The following is a 19,405-nucleotide window of genomic DNA, read 5'->3' on the forward strand; positions in this document are numbered from 1 at the left end:
CTGTTTACAGCCAGAAAACTGGACATGTGCATTAACAGGTAAGTCACACCGGTCACTTAGGGGTGTGGCCTGTTCAAGAAAGAAAGAATGAAGGAAAGAAAGAAAATAACATTAAAAAGAAAAGGATGGAAGGATGAAAGAAAAAAAGAAAGAAAGAAAAAGAAAATAACATTAAAAAGGAAAGGAAGAAAGAAAGAAAGAAAATAACATTAAAAAGGATGAAAGAAAGAAAAGTGTATGAAAAATGTTGATCAGATAAACACAAATTAAATAACGTGGAAATTATTTGTAGGGTTTAAATGTCAAATACTACTACAACTAATAATAATAATAATAATAATGTTGTGCTATCTTTGAGTCAGGATTTACTTTTTTATAACCTTTTCTTTCTAACCAAACTGCTGAAAAAAGATCTGCTAATCTGTTAATCACCACACACACACAGTATTTATTTATGTATTCGTTCATATTATTTATTTATTTTACAAACCTTTGCCATGTCAAGTAAAGTGTGTCATGTAGATTTGGACTGATTTAAACCCTGTACAATGGGGTATCTGTGTGTGTGTGTGTGTGTGTGTGTGTGTGAGACAGTATTATCAGAGTGAGTGGTGAATGTAGAAACACTGGTCCTCCATCCTGACACTCAGCTCCTTTGGGTTATTGACTGAAAGCTCTGTTTCTTTGTGCTGCTGCTTTGACCCCGGTTGGACTTTCGCTTCTGGACACTGTGTAAACTGATTAAAAGCCAAAAAAAAAAAGTAATTAGTAAACTTGTTGGAACTGGAACCTGGTGCTCTTGGGGAGGAGGGGGGGTGGAGTTGTCCGGCACGCAGCACTTGGGCTGAAGTGAAGCGCTCTGGACGCTCTGGAAGGACGGACAATGAGGGAATGGTGCAGAGCCGGAGTGTCCTGCTGATTCGGTGTGGAATAATGGCGCTGTGGCTGCTCTTACCGGTCACTCTGCCTCTCACCACCATCTCAGGAGCGTGGATCATGTGAGTGTGAAACGATCCATCATTAATCACAGCATTAACACCACTGACACTTACAACAAGGACCTGAGCATCTAGTGTGTGTGTGTGTGTGTGTGGAATGAATTTGCATATCCTAATTATTTATGCCTTTTATAATAACATTAAGTTGCAGTTTATTTAGATTTAGAGCATGATCGTGAACAGTGAGATAAGAACAGAGTCAGAAAAACACTGCATGCTGTTAGATCATGTGCTTTAAACAGCAGCTGTGACATCACACTGTGACATCACACCCTGACATCACACCCTGACATCACACTCTGACATCACACTCTGACATCACACTCTGACATCACACTCTGACATCACACTCTAACACCCGGGATTCCATTTAAATACAAACTAACTAACTTTCCTTCTTTCTTTCTTTCTTTCTTTTTTTCTTTCTTTCTTTCCTTTTCTTTCTTGAGATGTGCTGCAGTGCATTTAGGTGCTCTTACAGTGAAAATGTAGTGGTGACATAGTGATATGTATCGACATGTAGTGAGATATAGTGAGATGCAGTGGACATGTTGTGAGATGTAGTGAGATGCAGTGGACATGTGAGATGTAGTGAGATATACTGAGATGTAGTGAGATGCAGTGGACATGTAGTGAGATATAGTGAGATTCAGTGGACATGTGAGATATAGTGAGATTCAGTGGACATGTGAGATGTAGTGAGATATAGTGAGATGCAGTGAGATTCAGTGGACATGTGAGATGTAGTGAGATATACCGAGATGTGCAGTGTGATGTAGTGAGGTGCACTGGAGATGTTTCTTTCTTTCTTTCTACTTTAGACTTTAGACTGTCTGTATTCTGTGTGAAGGTTCATCGTGAGCTGGCGTACTTCTCAGGTTCACGTGTTAATATCACACTACATTGTGTGTGTGACAGCTGTGAGACAGGAAGAGTCGAGTAAAGCTCAAACCCACCGCCGCATGAGTTATTATTTAAACCTTAAACTCAGATCCTGCCTGAACGCAGCACTGCATAACCTCTTACACACTTCATAAGGAGGAGACTCGGCTGGTAGAGCAGCGATCCTGCATTAAAGAAGGTTTTAGACAGTAATTCATTCACTCAAACCTCCTGCAGAAACATCTCTCACTTTCTTACACGTCCTCACCCCATCTTTATTAATCATTTATATTTCTCTGTTTTTATTATTGTTACACTTTACCTCACTTTCTTCAGCGTGTGTAGTTTCAGCACTGAATCGACTGACGCTAATGTAGCTAATAAGAAACAGAAATCAAAAACACAATGAATTCAAAGGAAAAGAAGACACAAGCCTTGCACTTAGCTCCACCCACTAAGCCCCGCCCTCATGTGTGAGAGAGGAGGATGTGTTTAGGTCTGGATGAAAGCTGATGGAAATTTAAACTCTGGCTTTATGTCTAATTCACAGCTCACTGCTTCTGATTCGTGTATTACATATTTACATAATACACACACACACACACACACATATATATATACACACACACACACACATGATCTGACTCCTCCTACCAGGACATGCACTTAAACTTAGATTATAGATTGCAAAGGTTATAGATATAAATCCTTAACCTCGGCTTCTTTCTTTCTTTCTTTCCTGCCATCCTCCCTTTCTCTCTCTCTCTCTCTCTCTCTCTCTCTCCCCTCCACAGATATACCATGGCTGTGGAACACCAGCACGTCTGCCCCATATATAACTGGTAAAGTTCCTCTACCTGCTTTCACACAGATATCATACAGCGTGTCTTTCTGTCTGTCTGTCTCTCTCTCACTCTCTCACTCTTTCTCTCTCTCTCTCTCTCTCTCTCTCTCTCTCTCTCTCTCTCCGTTGTTGGATGTAGACGTTAATAACGACTACTGTAATCTCTTCCGAGCTGACCTTTGACACATGACTGCTGACCAGTTATCTGAGGTGATAAGAGCAGGATGTTGGTGTGGAAGTGTGTTTTGTAGCAATACAAGAAAAAAAATCAATCAGCAAGATAAGAGACAGAGGAAAAATGTTTGTTTTTTCAACCTGTAAACACTTCAAATTTCACTAAATTTGAGCCATTTTTATTTAATACACACAAATACAATGCCGTTCCCGTTCACTGACCGCTCAGCTCTCAGCTCTTGCGCACTTTTGTTTTGAAATTTCCATCCTGTAAATCCTTCAGAACCTCACTGAAGAGCAGATCGCTTTGTTTAGCAGTTAGCCTTCACACACACGTAGCTTGTATCAGTGAGTGTGGAGATCTACAGCTACAGCATGTGAACTAGCGGCTAGTTCGTTAGCATTATTTCAGTTCAATTCGATCTGTATAAAGCCTCTTTTAACAAAGCAGCTTTAGAGAAATATTCAAATATATATTTTAAAAAATGACAAAGTTTAACATTAAATTGATATTTATCCCTAATTGTTTGCTCTGTCATTCAAAGCAAAGCTCAGGCTAATTAAGCTAACGAACTAATTTACAGGCCAGGCAAAGCGTATCTCTACAATCCAGCGCTAATACTACCTGCGTGTGTGTGAAGGTTAATTGCTAAATCTGCTCTTCACTGAGGTAAAAACGTAGGACGTAAATTTCAAAATACAATAGGTGTAAATACCGCAAACACACGTCCGATGTTACACTCGTCTCAAGAAAACCACCAGAAAACCCCTCCTCCATCACGCCAGTTGTGGTGGGTAACATCAGCTAAAGAAAAATATCCACTGATCCAAAATCTACCCTAAATAATGACACCATCCAGGTACCTTTGTGTTTCTTATTTTATTCAGAATACACTTATTCAAATCTTACACACTATTTAGGGAGGATAAACAGGCGATTCGGGACGCAGCACGTGTTTCTTACCTCATGTTCTGTTGTTTTTGTTACACAACAAATCCTCTGTGAATGAAGTCGCCTTCATCTTCATCTTCATCCAGGGTTTGCTGGACGTTGTGTCCAAGTGCTTAAAGTAAACCTGAAGTTAAAAAACATGAACATTAATATTAAAAAAAATATATTTTTAAACATTTATGAAGGGAGAATTTCTGATTTGACTCGATATATTCTTTCTAATATGATTAGATCACATGTATAAGAGAAAATGAGTGTGTGTGTGTGTGTGTGTGTGTGTGTTGTACAGGGTGTATAACGCGTCTTGTGAGGAGCCTCTGGTGAAGCAGAGTAAACAGTTTCTCTGCTGCACTCTGGATGATGTTCCTCTCATCAGGTAACTGACCCCTGAATGAAATGAATGCACTTCTGATTTCTGTCTCTTTTTCCTCATTTTCTCCAACAGAATTAGAATTCTAATGAATTAATGGTAAAATAAATAAATAAACACATCCAGACTTCTGGAGAAAGTCTTCACTCTACACACAGAGACACCAGATGAAGAACTGTACGCTTTGTGGCTTTAATATTCATACAGTGTTGAGTTACTTTTTTAGAAACACACATACGCACACACACACACACACACACACACACACACTCTCTCTCTCTCTCTCACTCTCTCTCTCTCTCTCTCTCTCTCTCTCTCTCTCTCTGTACAGTAAATGTGGCGTGTTGCCTCCAGAGAGTTGTTGGTTCAGTCTCCTCTGCAGTACTGGATCGTTTATGTGTGAGTCAATCCCACTTCATCTCATATACCCTCACCGTCCACTTTATTAGGAACACCTGTACGCCTGCAGGCTTATCCAGTCAGCCAATCATGTAGCAGCAGAACAATGTGTGTGTGTGTGTGTGTATCTGTGTATGTGTGTGTGTGTGTGTGTGTGTGTGTTCCAGTGATGCTGATTGGTCTGCTCCGCTACGCCCAGGTGATGGAGCAGCAGAAGCAGGACAGCGTGTTGAATCTGATTGGACTCTGCTCAGGCTGGCTCTGTGCTGCAGGACTCGGCATGGTGGGAAACTTCCAGGTACAGAAGCCTCAGAGGGACAAATGACCTCTTTATCACTGCGGCTGCTATGAGTGGGGCAGTATGAGTTTAACCCTCATGGAATATCACTGAAATCTGTAGCGATGTGTTTATTTATTTCTGTCTTGTCATTCATTCATCTGTCTGTCTTTCTCTTTGTGTTTGGCTTTCTTACTTTATTTGTTCTCTTATACAAAGATCTCCCTGTCTGTTCAAGTGTCTGTCTAGCTGTCTGTCTGTCTATCTGTTTGTTTAAGTGTCTGTCTATCTGTTTGTTTAAGTGTCTGTCTATCTGTCTGTTTGAGTGTCTGCCAGTTTAAGTGTCTGTCTGTCTGTCTGTCAGTCAGTCAGTCTGTCTGATTAAATGTCTGTCTGAGTGTCTGTCTGTCTGTTTGTTTGAGTGTCAGCTTGTCTGTCTGTTTAAGTGTCTGTCTGTCTGTCTGTCTGTTTGAGTGTCAGCTTGTCTGTCTGTTTAAGTGTCTGTCTGTCTGTTTGTCAGTCAGTCTGTCTGTCTGAGTGTCTGTCTGTTTAAGTATCCGTCTATCTGTCTGGTTAAGTGTCTGTCTGTCTGAGTGTCTGTCTGTCTGCCTGTCTGTCTGTTTAAGTGTCTGTCTACCTATCCATCTGTCTATCTGTCTGTTTAAGTGTCTGTCTTCCTATCTGTCTGTTTAAGTGTCTGTCTGTCAGTCAGTCTGTCTATCTGTCTGCTTGTCTATCTTTCTGTTTAAATGTCTGTCTGTCTGTCCATTTTAAGTGTGAGTTTTGTGATTCTCTCCATCTGTCTTGTCATTCAGAGGCCTGTCTGTTTTTCTGTCTGTCTGTCTGCCTGTCTGTCTGGTCATTTATCAATCTGTGTGTGAATGTATATCTAGTTATACACAGTTCTGTTTGTCTGCCTGGTCATCCACTTGTCTGTTTGCTTGTTTATCTGTCTGTCTCTCTTTCTGTCTGTCTCTCTTTCTGTCTGTCTCTCTTCCTGTCTGTCTTTCCACTCATTTATTGTCTACCTGTCCTATCTGTGTGCCTTTGTTATTTACCTGCCTGACTGTCTGTCTGTCTGTTTGGTTATACACAGATCTGCCTGTCTGTCTGTCTGTCTGATTATACACAGATCTGTCTGTGTCCCTGATTATCTACTCATCTGTCTATCTGTCCATATTGCATTCACCTGTCTGTTTGTTCAAACGTCCATCCTTCTGTCTGTCTCTCTGTCTGTCTTCTCAATTACCTGTCTGTCTGTCTGTACATCCGTTCTTCTGTCTCTCTGTCTGTCTGATCAGATACAAGACATGAGCGAAATTTGTGAAACAAAATTCATTTTGGTCCAAATCCGGTTCCAATTTTTATTTTATTCTATTTCATTTTCACCTTTCTGGAAATTTCTGCCATCCAGATGTTTAGTGATGTCATACAGATGTGCCGATGTGGTTTAGGACACAGTTGGACTTCCTGCCATCTTTACACATCCACAGCTAGAGTAATGTTACAGAGGAGGCCATCTTGGAGAATCACTTGTTTTATTCAAAATATACCCCCACCCCAAGTCCCGCCTCCTGGAGACTGAAGTGGATTCCTCTGGAAGTTAGGAGTTCTTCTTCGACCCTGGATTGTGTTCATATGGTCTTTTGTTTAATAAAAAATAAAAATAAAAAGCACCACAACATCGTTCAAAGTGAGTGTGTGTATGTTCGGGTAAATTTAGTGTTTATGGAAAAGTTACAGGATGTTGATGAATATCTCTTGGATGATGGATTACATGCGGGGTTGCTGGAATCATGGTGTACATGTTATCTTTGCTGATGTGTGATGTCATGGAGGCACTATAAAAGTGTGTGTGTGTGTGTGTGTGTTGCAGGTGGACTTTGCTAAGGTGCCTCATTATGTGGGAGCGATTCTAGCTTTTCCAACCAGTCTGCTGTTTGTGTGTGTGCAGACGATCCTGACTTACCGTCTGGTGAAAACACACACACACTGTAGAACCGCCCACATCCGACTGACTCTCAGCCTGCTCGCCCTCATCACACTCGTTCTCTGTATCCTTTACTCTGTGTGTGTGTGTGTGTGTGTGAGAGAGAGAGATTCTATAACTACATTGAAAAGATAGAATTGGAGGAAAGACAACAGTGAAGCATTTTTCTAGCTTGTTTTATAGCGCCCTCTGCTGACAGGAAAGTCCATCTCAGTGTGTTCAATATTCATATTCAAATTTTATTTGTCACATACATTTACATACACAGTACGACATGCAGTGAAATGTTTTTTCACGACTGTCCGGTACGTAAACATTTATAAAAAAGTATTAAGAAAGAGATCCATAAAAATAAAGATAAAAATAAAACTAGATTATCTTAAAAGTATAAAAATAGAAAATAAAGTAAAATAAAATAATATAGATAAATAAAATAAAATATGAAAATATAGGTGTAAATAAGAATATAATATAAATAAAAAATAAAATATGAAAATAGGTGTAAAAATATGAAAATATAGGTGCAAGTAGATATATAATAATATATATATATATATATATATATATATACACACACACACTAACAAAGTGGTATATACACATAAATGCAGACATGAACATGAAGGGATGTATGTGTATATGGCATATATTGAGGTGATCCAGTGTTTATCAGTAAAGTGTCCATGTGCTGAAATAATTGTATAAAGTGACTTGTGCCAGTCCAGTGTCAGTTTGTGTAAATGTGCGAGGTTGTGCAAAGTGATGAAAAAAAAGCAGAGAGAGTCCCCGTCTGTATCAGGTTCTAGGTGTTTCCTGGTTCAGACTCTGAATGGCCTGCGGGAAGAAGCTCCTCCTCATTCTCTCTGTGTTTGCCTTCATGGAGCGGAAGCGCTTCCCTGAACACAACAGAGAAAAGAGTCCATTTTTGGGATGGCTGAGGTCCTTCACAATCTTCCTGGCTCTGATCCAGCACCGCTTGCTGTAGATGTCCTGCAGGTCAGGGAGCTCGGTGTGGATGGTACGTTCAGCTGAACGCACCACTCTCTGGAGGGCTCGTCTGTCCTGCATGGTGCTGTTCCCGAACCAGGAAGTGATGCTACCCGTCAGGACGCTCTCAGTGGTGCAGGTGTAAAAGTCTTTAGCACCTGAGAGGGAAGTTTAAAGTCCCTAAAGCGTCCCTAAAGACCTATAGTGGTATAGATCAATATGCCTGGAATATTGTAGAATTTTATAGAAATGAATGTAGCAGTAAGACGACTCGCTCTGTTTAATCAGAGACTTTAAAACTCTTTCTTAAAAGGAACCAATCTGCTTTTTAGCACATAGGATCTAAAACTCTCAAAATTATTATTCTTATGATAGAAACATCATGCTTCTTCATTTAGTCATTTTAAACTCTCTCTCTCTCTCTCTCTCATTATCATGTATATAACTGTAAAGTACCATACTCATAGATTCCTGCATGATCCTATGATTATATTATATTTAACATTATTTGCAAACCATCCTAACCATTTTTTGAGAATACCAAGAGCCATTCCAGTTCCAGATGTTCTCTGATTTTTCACTGGATGGAGCTGTTCTACAGTATGATCCTTAACCTGGGGTGGTCCAGGTGGTGTGTTTTTCTCACAGGACAGCTTCACCCTGCAGCACTCCGCCGCCGTGTGCGAGTGGCTCTTCATGATGGCCGTGCTGCTCTTCTACGGCACCTTCGTCATGGAGTTTCACATGGTGTCTTCACACACTTTGGTGGTTCTGATCCAGAGAGGAGAGCGACAGGGAGTTCCTCAGAATAAACAAGAGAGGGCTTAATGGCTTCGGGTTAGGACTCAGGTTTGATCTGAAGGAGAGCTGAAGAAGCATGGATCAGCTGCAGGTCTTCTTGGACTGGACTTCTTGGAGTAAACATGGAGAATGCAAGCTTTGGGGCTTTGATGAGGGATCTGGATGAAAGCAGTAAAAGAAACCTTCTTGTTGGAGACTGTTTGAAGTTCTTCCTGCTCATAATATACAGTACATCTAAATATACTTCAGCATTATGACCTGTAAAAGTTTCCATATTTTTAAATCCTAAACGTTCCCAGTTTGTAGCACAGGGGTGTCCAGTCTTATCCAGAAAGGGCCGGTGTGGGTGCAGGTTTTCATTCCAACCAAGCAGAAGCTACACCTGATTCCAACTGGCTAATCAACTGATCTTGGCTTTCAGTGGACTCAGGTGTGGCTTTCTGCTCAGTTGGAATGAAAACCTGCACCCACACCGGCCCTTTGCGGATAAGATTGGACACCCCTGTTGTAGCATAAAGAGCTGGTTTAATAAACATTAGGGTACACATGATGCCCTCAGGTCATCCTCAAAAATTCCTGAGTACAGAATCTGAGGCGGTCATTACGACTTGCTGTATACCAAAGCAATTTCTGTCAGGAAAACTTTTTCTTTCATCAATGACAATTTAATTGAATTTGTTTAGCTTTACTGAAAGAAACTGAAGAACTGAATAGTTAGCATGCTACACTATTGCTTAAATCTTCCCACCAATCAAGAGCAGAGGTGACGCTCCTGTGCCGTGACGTCATCAAAACAGAGAAGAGTGCTATATTTATGTCCGCTGTCTGTAAAGACGAGTTTTAAAAATGTTTAAATGACCAAATAAACAGATATTTATATCGGGACACTTGGTGAAAAGAGAAGTTATTTTCCATAGTGATGTTATGAGATCAGTGAAGTGAAGACATGTTTATGATGAAGACACACGCTGTCAAGGGTGGGCGGGGCTTCTGAACTTCTGTTCTGTAGACTGTGTACACACCCTTTTTCTATTAGTACACTTTGTGACCTTTTTTTGTGGGCGGAGCTTAGGTGGAGACAGAAAGATTTCCCTGAGCGCTTTACAAGCAGTCGTTATCTAGTTTTGTTAGTTTATTTTTACTCAGTGAATTGATCTGACTATGTTAGGTCACTCACTGTCCAGGACCATGGATGTTAATTGAAAAAAGTAACTTTAACGGACGGAAATCTCTCTCCTGATTAAACGTTTGATGCTAGATTTTTACTTCAGACTGTGAAAAACAAGTTCCGGTTCACATTTAAAATACACAAAGTATGTGATTTAGGACACATTACTCCTAAGATGTATAAGTATAAAATTTAAAATATAAAGTATAAAAAATAAGTATAAAATTTAATGTGTTTGAGCAATGCTTCAGGAGATACAGCTCTCAGGAATTATGTTAAATGTAAAAATAATAATAATAAACTATAGATCATGGACTAAATTTCTAAATTAATTTATTTATGTATCTTATTAATTTATATATTTAATACGTTGTTTAGTTTAGTTTAGTTTAGTTTAGTTTAGTTTAGCATGGTTTTTAGTTCGTTGTAGGAACCTTGGTTTGCTCCTGAGGGAAGATTTACTCTGTTGCACGGTTACCATGGAAACGGAAAACAGTCGCTCGGAGGAAGAGAAACGTGAGCAGCTGATCATCATCATCATTATAATATCAGGTTTTAAACCTTTAACATTTCATTTTACGTGTTTTTTCTTTCATTTTCTTTGAGATTAATACAACAAAAATGTAACATTTAAAGAAAGTACTCAGAAAATGACGACGATAGTAAAGTGATAATAAATGTCTTTTTATTCCTGCAAGGCTTATAACAGGAATTTAATTTAATTTAAGTTTATATATAATTTAATATTTACTTCTAATCTAATTGTTTTATATAAAAATGTATGTATATATATATATATATATAATATTTATAATAAGATACATCAGGGGAACCAAGTGCATCGTATGTGTTTTTAATGTATAACAATAGATTTATTCATTCATTTATTTTGTTTTTGTTTGTCTGTTTGTCCACTTACTTATTTACTTATTATTATCTATTTCTATATCTATGTATTTATTTACCTGCTTTTCTTAACAATTTATTTATATTAGGGATGCAAGATATTTATCGGTGAGATAAATTATGGGCCGATATGGGTGAAAATGACGTAATTTTTATAAATAAATGAAATCCGATAACTAGATCCGATAAAGTACGCTTGCTTGTCGTGGTCATTAGGTCATCATCTGTGACCATGACTTCACCGGTCTGGAAGTTTTTCTCGGTGACAGTGGAGGACAATGCCATGGTCATTTGTAACGCATGTTCAGCAAGGATTCCGAGACGAGGAAAAAAGGCGTCAGGTTTTAACAAACAAACAAATCTAATATCTCACCTGAAGGTCATCATCTCGGTGAAGCTGGATTAAAAGAACATGAAGCAGCCGCAGCAGCAGCAGATACAGCGCTAAACACGGAGCATCGAGGAAGGTTTATAGACCTTAAATTAAGATCTATAAACCTTCCTCATCCTCATGCACTAAAATGTTTGAATAGATGTATTTCTTTGTTATGCATGAAATACTTGAATATAAATGTGTTGCTAATGAGTTGTTAATTGCAGATAAGCCAAAGTTCTGTCATAGTTCTGTTAAACCCTTTATACTTTATACTATCGTACTATTGTGCCTTACACAAAAAAATAAAAACATCTGAAGAGTCAGGACTGATGTTTTCTATTACATTTAGGCCAGAGCTACTAAAATATCAGTTTCATCAGTGCATCTTAGATTTTCTTTTCTCCTGGGTGCACAAACTGCATATTATATAAAAATTCTAATATAAAAATATGAACTTACTGGTTATCGGTATCGGAATCAGCCATGAGAAGGACTTATACGGGTTATCAGTTTAAATTTTTCATATCATGCATCCCTAATTTATATATTTACTTTTTGTTTGTTTATTTATTTATTCATTCACTTGTGTTTCTTAATAATTTACTTATATATTTACTTTTGTTTATTTTTATTTATTTATTTATTTGTCTATTTACTTATATAATTTCTTAATTAATTGCATTCTTACTGATCTGCTCATGTATTTGTTCATTTGTTTGTTTGCTTCCTTACCTGCTTAATTCCTTACTTATTTACTTACATAATGATTTATTTACCTGCTTATTTCCTTACATGTTTATAAACTTATATGTATAATATATCTACACTATATCTTCCAAAAGTTTTGGGACACAAACTTTTGAGGTCAGGACACAGAGTCCTGACCTCAACCCCATAGAACACCTTTGGGATAAAAAGTACGCAAGTAAGCAAGTAAGGAAGCAAACAAACAAATGTCCTGGTATGAAGCTGAAGCATTAAGAGTTCCTTTCACTGGAACTAAGGGGCCGAGCCCAACCCCTGAATTCAATGATTTGGATGGGTGTCCCAAAACTTTGGCAATATAGTGTCTCTATGCATTTATTTATGTGTTCATGTATTTACATGTTCTACTGCTGTGAGTTCTTAATAACACACTGTAATATTGTGGATTATTTAAAAGGATTTATTAATTACAGAAGGTACTGTACATTTAATACCTAATAACAGCCTGAATGTGTTTGTACATAAACTAAAGCCAGATTTATGTAAATTGATTTCTTCCTGTCAGAATGGACTCTCAGTACCTGAAACAGAGACTGGGTAAATGTTTGGTGGAGGCTCTGGCAGAAGTCGTGGAGCAGAGACCCATGGACCCTATTGAGTTTCTCGCTCACTACATCTACAAATACAAAGAAAACATGGAGCATGCCAAAAAGGTACAGAGACACAGAGGACAAAGATTCTACAAGCTTTTGGGTTGTTTCTGTTTTTCCGCTACGGGGGCGAAAGAGAACAATATCCAGTGTAGAATTAGTGGAGATGTTGGTGCAAACATTGGACTTATATATAGAATGCAATGCTGCTGCTGTTCAATGCTGAGTTAGAGCAGAATCATGAGTACAGTAGAGTAAAATGTACAGATGAGGAGGTGAGAGAGCCAAACAGAGTGAAAGGGCAGTGTGGCAGTGGTGGCTCAAGTGGTTAAGGCTCTGGGTTGTTAGATGATTAGATGATCAGGGTTCAAGCCCCAGCACCACCAAGCTCCACTGTTGGGCAATTGAGCAAGGCCCTTAACCCTCCAGGGGGGCTGTATCATAGCTGCCCCTGTGCTCTGACCCCAACTTCCTCACCTGGAATATGGGATAAATAATTCCACTGTGCTGTAATGTATGTGTGGCGATAATAAAGGCTTCATGTCCTCAGTTCTACTTCTCAGTTAAAAGGCTAAAGCGTGGTTAGGTAGAAACCACTGGCTCTGGTTAGGTAGAAATTGGTCAAAATCACACTGCACACTGGGTAATGTAGGAAAAGAAGGATGTATAAAGAACTCAGTACAATTATCAATATACTGAAGATTAATATGAATATAAGTCATAGGTTTATTAAAAACAATAACATGAGTCATTCAGAATGGATTTCTCCTTTAAGTTCATGATGTCTTCTCTTGTTGCTTTCACTCAGAAAGCTGCATATGAGAAGCAGGTGGAGGAGGAGGTGCAGAAGGCCAGAGAAGAGGCAGAGCATCAGAAATGGCTGAAGGAGGAGGAGGAGCAAATACGAGCCGCCCAGGTGAGGGACAGAGAGAAGACGAGAGGATGAGAGCGGGTGTTAAGATTAAAGGAGAAATTCAGGAGATTTCGACCTTATTGTACTTGTGTGTGTCAGGTATAATAAAAGTCTAAGGGCAGCTGTTAACTTTTGTCAGTAAATGTTTGTGAAAGCAAAAGAGCTGATTCACTGGAACTGAAAGGCAAAGAGACAAGACAGATATGAGAGAAAAATTAACCAGAGATGTTAAGATGTTCCTCTGGAGTTTTATGCAGTTTTCCCAATTTTCCAACTCTGGAGTGGAACAGGAAGAAAAGTAGTCCCGGTTGCTCTGTTGATGCTTTCCTGGTGTCCATACTCCATCCGCGCCACATGACCACACCACAAATTCATCACACAAAAGATTTAGTGCTTTATTTACATATAAAATTAACAAGCTTGTGATTCAGCTCAACATCTGCCCCTAGACTTCTAGTCCAAGTGAATTTAGATCTGACACTACCCCTTTATTCTTCCTGAGATCAACATCATCTTCAGCAATAGGTCATGGTTATTTTTTTTTAATGCTCACACAGGAGCCGGTCTCCACTCCTCCTCCAGCTCCACTGCAAGAGCGACCCAGGATGGTGAACCCACCGAAGATGGAGGTCCTGATGGAGGCTGATGGGGTATGTGGTGTAAAAACAGGGCCAGTGATATTCACAGTGCTTCACTGCTTGAGGTTTGGAATTTTGGGTGTACACCATAAGACTGATTGGGGACTTAGACTACCAGTCAAAAGTTTGGACACACCTTTTAATTCAATGTTTTTTGTTTAGGGATTTATTTTCTACATTCTAGAACAATACTGGAGATGGACACACACATGGACTTCAGTAATCCATATGTAACGACAACAAAAAACAGTCAGTTGTTATTTTAAGACACGAAGGTCAGGTGTTCTGGAATAGTTCTTGCAAGAACAGTATTGTCAAGTGCATTTGCAAAACCCATCAAGCACCATGATGAAACTGGCTCACATGAAGACCATCCCAGTAAAGCAAGACCAAAACTGACCTCTGCTGCAGAGGAGAAGTTCATTTAGAGTGACCAGCCTCAGAAATCACCAATTAACAGCACCTCAAATTAGAGGCGTTATGAAGGCTTTACAGAGCGTCAGTAGCAGACATATCTCAATATCAACTGGTCAAAGGACATTATTGTGGATTTCGGCCGCCTTCAGCATTGTTTTACAATGTAGAGAGAAATAAACATCAGGAAAGACCATGGAATTAGAAGGTGTGTCCAAACTTTTGACTGGGAGTGTATGTGATTAGATGATCAGAAATGTGGCTCAGTGCATCATGAAAAATGGCTAAGCAGCATGTCTGAACACTGGACTATCCATTTTCACCAGCAACACTGTTCCTAAGACAAGAGTTCTATGGAGGTGGTGATGATGGTGATGGTGGTGGAGGTGTTGCTGATGGAAGGGGTGGGGGTAGTGATGGTGTTACACCACTAGTACTAGCTAGTGGGGGTGATGGTGGTGATGATGATGGTGGTGATGGTGGTGCTGGTAATGGTAGTGTTGATGGTGGTGTGGTGTTGGTGGTGGTAGTAGTGCTGATGGTGTAGTGAAGTCTAAAGCAAACAATCCTTCTTGAGGGTTTCAGCTTTAGAGAAAATTTCTTTTATCCTTCACTTCATCTCTCCATTTTCATCTCCACCAATCCAGCCAAAAGCCGTAACTGAAGCAACTCCAAAAGAACCCACAGCCCAGCCTCAGGCAGAAGAACCAGAAACACAGGCTGAACCTGAGAGGACAGTGGAGGCTCCACCCGATGAGGTAAAACGTCTAAAGCATGTCACTTATCAGGAACGTTCATCAGGAAGGAGACACACATCCAGGCAGAGGAGTAAAGATTTTTTATTCTATGTTTAGACAACAGACATGAAGAGAGCGCCCTCTAGAGCTGAAAATGAGGACACACCCCAGGAACAGGAAAATGAGCCCAGTGAATGGGTGACACACCATTTATCTCTGTTTATACTTACTGTTAGAGAGGAAGAGAGACAGCAAGAGATTGACAGAGCTATCAGCAAAGAAATGGACAGTATTTCACTTTACTACACTTTATTCTCAAGAGAGTGAAGAGCAGGTCAGTTAGGAAGCCAGAGGATGGATGATGATGCTGACGCAGATTTCTCCACTTTTTATTCCCATCCATTCTTATCCTCACAGGATGACTCCAAAGCTCCAGACGTAGAAGGTACAGTCTCAGAGAACGCAGATGGGGCAGCAAGATGGATTCCTGAGGAATCAGAGATTGAGGCACAACCAGGTCAAATCCGATCAGAAGAGGAGGTTAGGACAGAAAACGAAAGAGTTATCTGTACAAATGACAGCTTTAAACTGAGATGTTATGGTGATCGAAAAGCCGATATTTAAAGGAAGGGTCGAGTGGAAATGATGAAAATGTCTCATTCCTCCTTTTTTCATGGTGAAGGAGTTAGACGGGGTGAAACCTCATGATGTCTCAGAGACCGTTGTGATAAATCCTGAAGAGTTTGCGAGCGAGACACAACCGAGTCACAGCCAAGCAGAGGATGAGGTGAGGACAATCATTCTACTGGCTCAGTGACAGAAAGAGAAAGCCAGAGAGTTGATAGACGGACGAGAAGAAAACAGGAAAGCTGTTTAACTGCATGCTTTTAAATGAAGTTTATTCTGCACATTTCCATTCGAACACATTAGCAATCAGTAATGATATCTGACAAAGACGAGAGACGTTATTTAATAAGAAGATGAGTTAATAGCGATGAACTCATCTTCTGTAGGCCGATATATGCTTCGTATGAGAGAAATGAAGCCAGTTCATGCCGCCTCACTCAGCCCTCTTCTGCATAATTAGAGATGACCAGAGATGATTAGAGATGACCAGAGGTGATTAGAGATGACAAGAAATGATTAGAGATCGCCAGAGAAGATTAGAGATGTTCAGAAATGACCAGAGATGATTAGAGATGACCAGAGGTGATTAGAGATGTTTAGAAATGATTAGAGATCGCCAGAGAAGATTAGAGATGTTCAGAAATGACCAGAGATGATTAGAGATGACCAGAGGTGATTAGAGATGTTTAGAAATGACCAGAGATGATCAGAGATGACTACATATGAAAGATAGAGGATGAGTTAAAAAAAAAAAAAAAAGAGAGAATCAACAGTGAGAGAGAATTCTGAACAGGTCCCACACTGATACCATTTCTACACTCTGTTATAGCATTCAGGTGGATGGAACCCTCCAGATGTAGACGGTATGGTCTCTGTAGACGACTCAGAGGTAAATCCTGAAGAATCAGTCAGCAAAACACAACCGAGCCAAAACCAGGCAGAAGAAGAGGTGAGGACTGAATCTGGACAGTTTGTTCTGGATTTTCTAGAGGTCAGGATTTATCCTCTGATGATAAAAGAGGGAAGGAAAGTAAGAGATATGAAGAAAGCTGAAGTGTAGATGCGCTCTATGACTGTACATCAAGCGTAAGAAGAAGAAAAATGAGTACATTATTGTAGAAAAGCCTGATTTACAAAACCAGAGCTGTTTTCTTGACACACGTGATGTCACTTCCTGTAACAAGCAGGTGATGATGCGTCACAAAATCAGTAGATTAGGAAGCAGGTCCATCCAGAACCTTCTCTGATGCAGCAGGAGACACTTTTATACACTGAGCTACACTGAGAGGTTGGAAGAGACACAAAATAAAGTGACAGTGAGGATGGAGCCATGATAAGAGTTCGGTTTGCTCTTTCTGGAACAGATCACACACACCGACGACCAGTCAGAAGGTCTGAGGGAGAGCGACGATCACAGACAGGAAGAACCCGAGACCCTCGCCAACCCGAGCTTGGTCAAAGACACGGTGATGTTTCTGCTTGATTCTGCATCACACGCGTGTTTTTGTGTCTTTAAAGTAGAATTTTTGTTTTTTCGATGTGACTAGTTTGCACTAAAGCAGGATGTCTTTCTGTAGATCTGCATGAGCTTCATGAAGCTTTTTTTCTGTGATGGAATTTAATTATTTTCACTGCATGTCTTAATACTAATACTAAATAACACTAGATATTGTTTCTATTGCAGGAGGAAGATGAAGATGACTGAAGATGAGTCAGTTTCCCTGCTTTACATATCTGCTTTACGTTACATATAAATTATAATGTGTTATGTTTTAATATCTATTTAAATGATGCGTTTTCTGAAGCAGGTTAAACTCAGTGTATTCATTCGTACAGGAACATGGTAAAATACACAAATCGGTCCTTTGGAGCTCATTTTTTACAAAAGATTAAAATCCTCTGTTTTCCAGCTTCATGGGTTTGTGTTTTCTTTCATATGCAGTGTTTTATCTCATTCTGAAGCAGTTTAGGAGCCAAATCAGGTGCATTCAAGCAGGAAAAACTCAGCTGTGACATTCATGATCCAAGAAGTGATGTTTAGGGTTAGGGTTTAGGGATAGGGTTTAGGGATAGGGGTTAGGGATAGGGTTTAGGGATAGGGGTTAGGGATAGGGGTTAGGGTTTAGGGATAGGGGTTAGGGTTTAGGGATAGGGTTTAGGGATAGGGGTTAGGGTTAGGGTTTAGGGATAGGGGTTAGGGATAGGGGTTAGGGTTTAGGGATAGGGGTTAGGGTTAGGGTTAGGGTTTAGGGATAGGGGTTAGGGTTAGGGTTTAGGGATAGGGGTTAGGGTTTAGGGATAGGGGTTAGGGTTAGGGTTAGGGTTTAGGGATAGGGGTTAGGGTTAGGGATTAGGGATAGGGGTTAGGGATTTTCTTCTTCATGTCGTCTCATGGAGTTTTTCCTTGTCCATATCACCTCTGAAAAGCTGCTTTGAAATAATAATAATAATAGTTGAAATAATTCTTAATAAGTCAAAATTGTCAGGGGATCTATGTGGCAGAGTGGACCCAAATGCAGAGAGAGGAAGTCGATGAGGGTTGAGGAAAACAGCACAAAGACAGCGATGTAAAATCTAGTGTCCACAGAGATTCCAAAAACTCAGGAAAAATGCTACAAAAAATAATTCCACAAAAATATAATCTGACAAAGTGAGAAATCCACAAAAAAAAGGTAACAAAAAATAATGGTCAACCAAAGTAAAAAATCCACAAAAGACCACGGCCGAGAAAGCTCTGTGATACAAAAAACACAACAAAGTCCAGATGGAGGGAATGGAGTGGGGATTCCAGAGAGTGAAAAGAGAAAGAAAACGCTAGTTACACATGTAACTGTGGTTCTGTGATTTCAGGATGACCGCCAGAGGCTGTATGAATACTTTTGGTTTATCACAGCGCCAGCCAGATAGGTCGAGAGAATATACCAACAACGTATGTTCTGAGTGACGTATGCTGAGCTCTGGAGTGTTACAAGCCACAGTTACTCAGTTCTCGGTAGGCCTTTCTCACGCATTCCGAGTGACGAAGAACTCTGGCGGTCATTCGGAATTCACAGAACCATAGTTACATGCGGAACTAGCATCCTGTTTCATTGCTACTGACCGCCAGAGGCAGTATGGATACTTTGGATGACACATACCAACATAGTCATGAGGAACGCCACCCACCTGACAAAAATTTAAGGCTGCTCCTGAAGAACTGCAGAACACACGGCAACGGCATAGTTCCAGATTGATATGTTCTTTGACCTGAGTAGGTGTCCATCATCCATCCTGCCTTCAGAAACCCTACCTGTCTCCACCGCCTCAACATACGTATGCAACTGTGAGAAATTACAATCAGTCAATGGAGATATCAGGTGGGATTGAGTCGTAAACTGTCGTTCCATAACTGTAGTGGTCTGAGATGGGGTATTCGAGGGGAATCACCACTAGAGCAGCCGTTAACATCCCTAATAGTCGTCGGACCATCCAGTAATGCAGACACACCTGGCCAAAAGCGAGCCAAGAGTTGCAGGATGTTTGTTACGCGTTCCTGAGACAGGAAGGCAGACATTAGGCGGGAGTTCAGAGTCATTCCTATGAACGTAGTGGTCTCTG

General features: G+C 40.0%; 2 protein-coding genes across 7 annotated transcripts; both read left to right on the top strand.

Moving 5' to 3' along the window:
- Positions 1–423: 423 nt before the first annotated feature.
- On the top strand, positions 424–9,553 carry LOC131363785 (transmembrane protein 150A-like). Of its 4 annotated transcripts, none has more exons than XM_058406644.1 (7): positions 443–998; positions 2,675–2,722; positions 4,140–4,226; positions 4,552–4,619; positions 4,787–4,917; positions 6,851–6,950; positions 8,502–9,553. In XM_058406644.1, the coding sequence occupies exons 1-7, from the start codon at positions 892–894 to the stop codon at positions 8,699–8,701; spliced, it is 741 nt and encodes a 246-aa protein (XP_058262627.1). In that variant the 5' UTR covers positions 443–891; the 3' UTR covers positions 8,702–9,553. The 4 variants fall into 4 exon arrangements, with proteins under 4 accessions (XP_058262629.1, XP_058262627.1, XP_058262626.1 ...); XM_058406643.1 differs by having other exon boundaries at positions 462–998; positions 6,773–6,950; XM_058406645.1 differs by lacking the exon at positions 443–998 and adding an exon at positions 1,836–2,079 and having other exon boundaries at positions 6,773–6,950.
- Positions 9,554–10,276: 723 nt separating this feature from the next.
- dydc2 (DPY30 domain containing 2) lies at positions 10,277–17,702 on the top strand. 3 transcript variants are annotated; one of them, XM_058406801.1, is made up of 11 exons: positions 10,277–10,394; positions 12,395–12,542; positions 13,288–13,395; positions 13,950–14,042; positions 15,092–15,202; positions 15,299–15,379; positions 15,599–15,721; positions 15,864–15,968; positions 16,638–16,757; positions 17,173–17,274; positions 17,493–17,702. In XM_058406801.1, the coding sequence occupies exons 2-11, from the start codon at positions 12,396–12,398 to the stop codon at positions 17,511–17,513; spliced, it is 1,011 nt and encodes a 336-aa protein (XP_058262784.1). In that variant the 5' UTR covers positions 10,277–10,394; position 12,395; the 3' UTR covers positions 17,514–17,702. The 3 variants fall into 3 exon arrangements, with proteins under 3 accessions (XP_058262784.1, XP_058262786.1, XP_058262785.1); XM_058406803.1 differs by lacking the exon at positions 16,638–16,757; XM_058406802.1 differs by lacking the exon at positions 15,299–15,379.
- The last annotated feature ends 1,703 nt before the right edge of the window (positions 17,703–19,405 follow it).

The sequence above is a fragment of the Hemibagrus wyckioides genome, linkage group LG13, assembly GCF_019097595.1.
Source record: "Hemibagrus wyckioides isolate EC202008001 linkage group LG13, SWU_Hwy_1.0, whole genome shotgun sequence".
Taxonomy (NCBI): Eukaryota; Metazoa; Chordata; class Actinopteri; order Siluriformes; family Bagridae; genus Hemibagrus; species Hemibagrus wyckioides.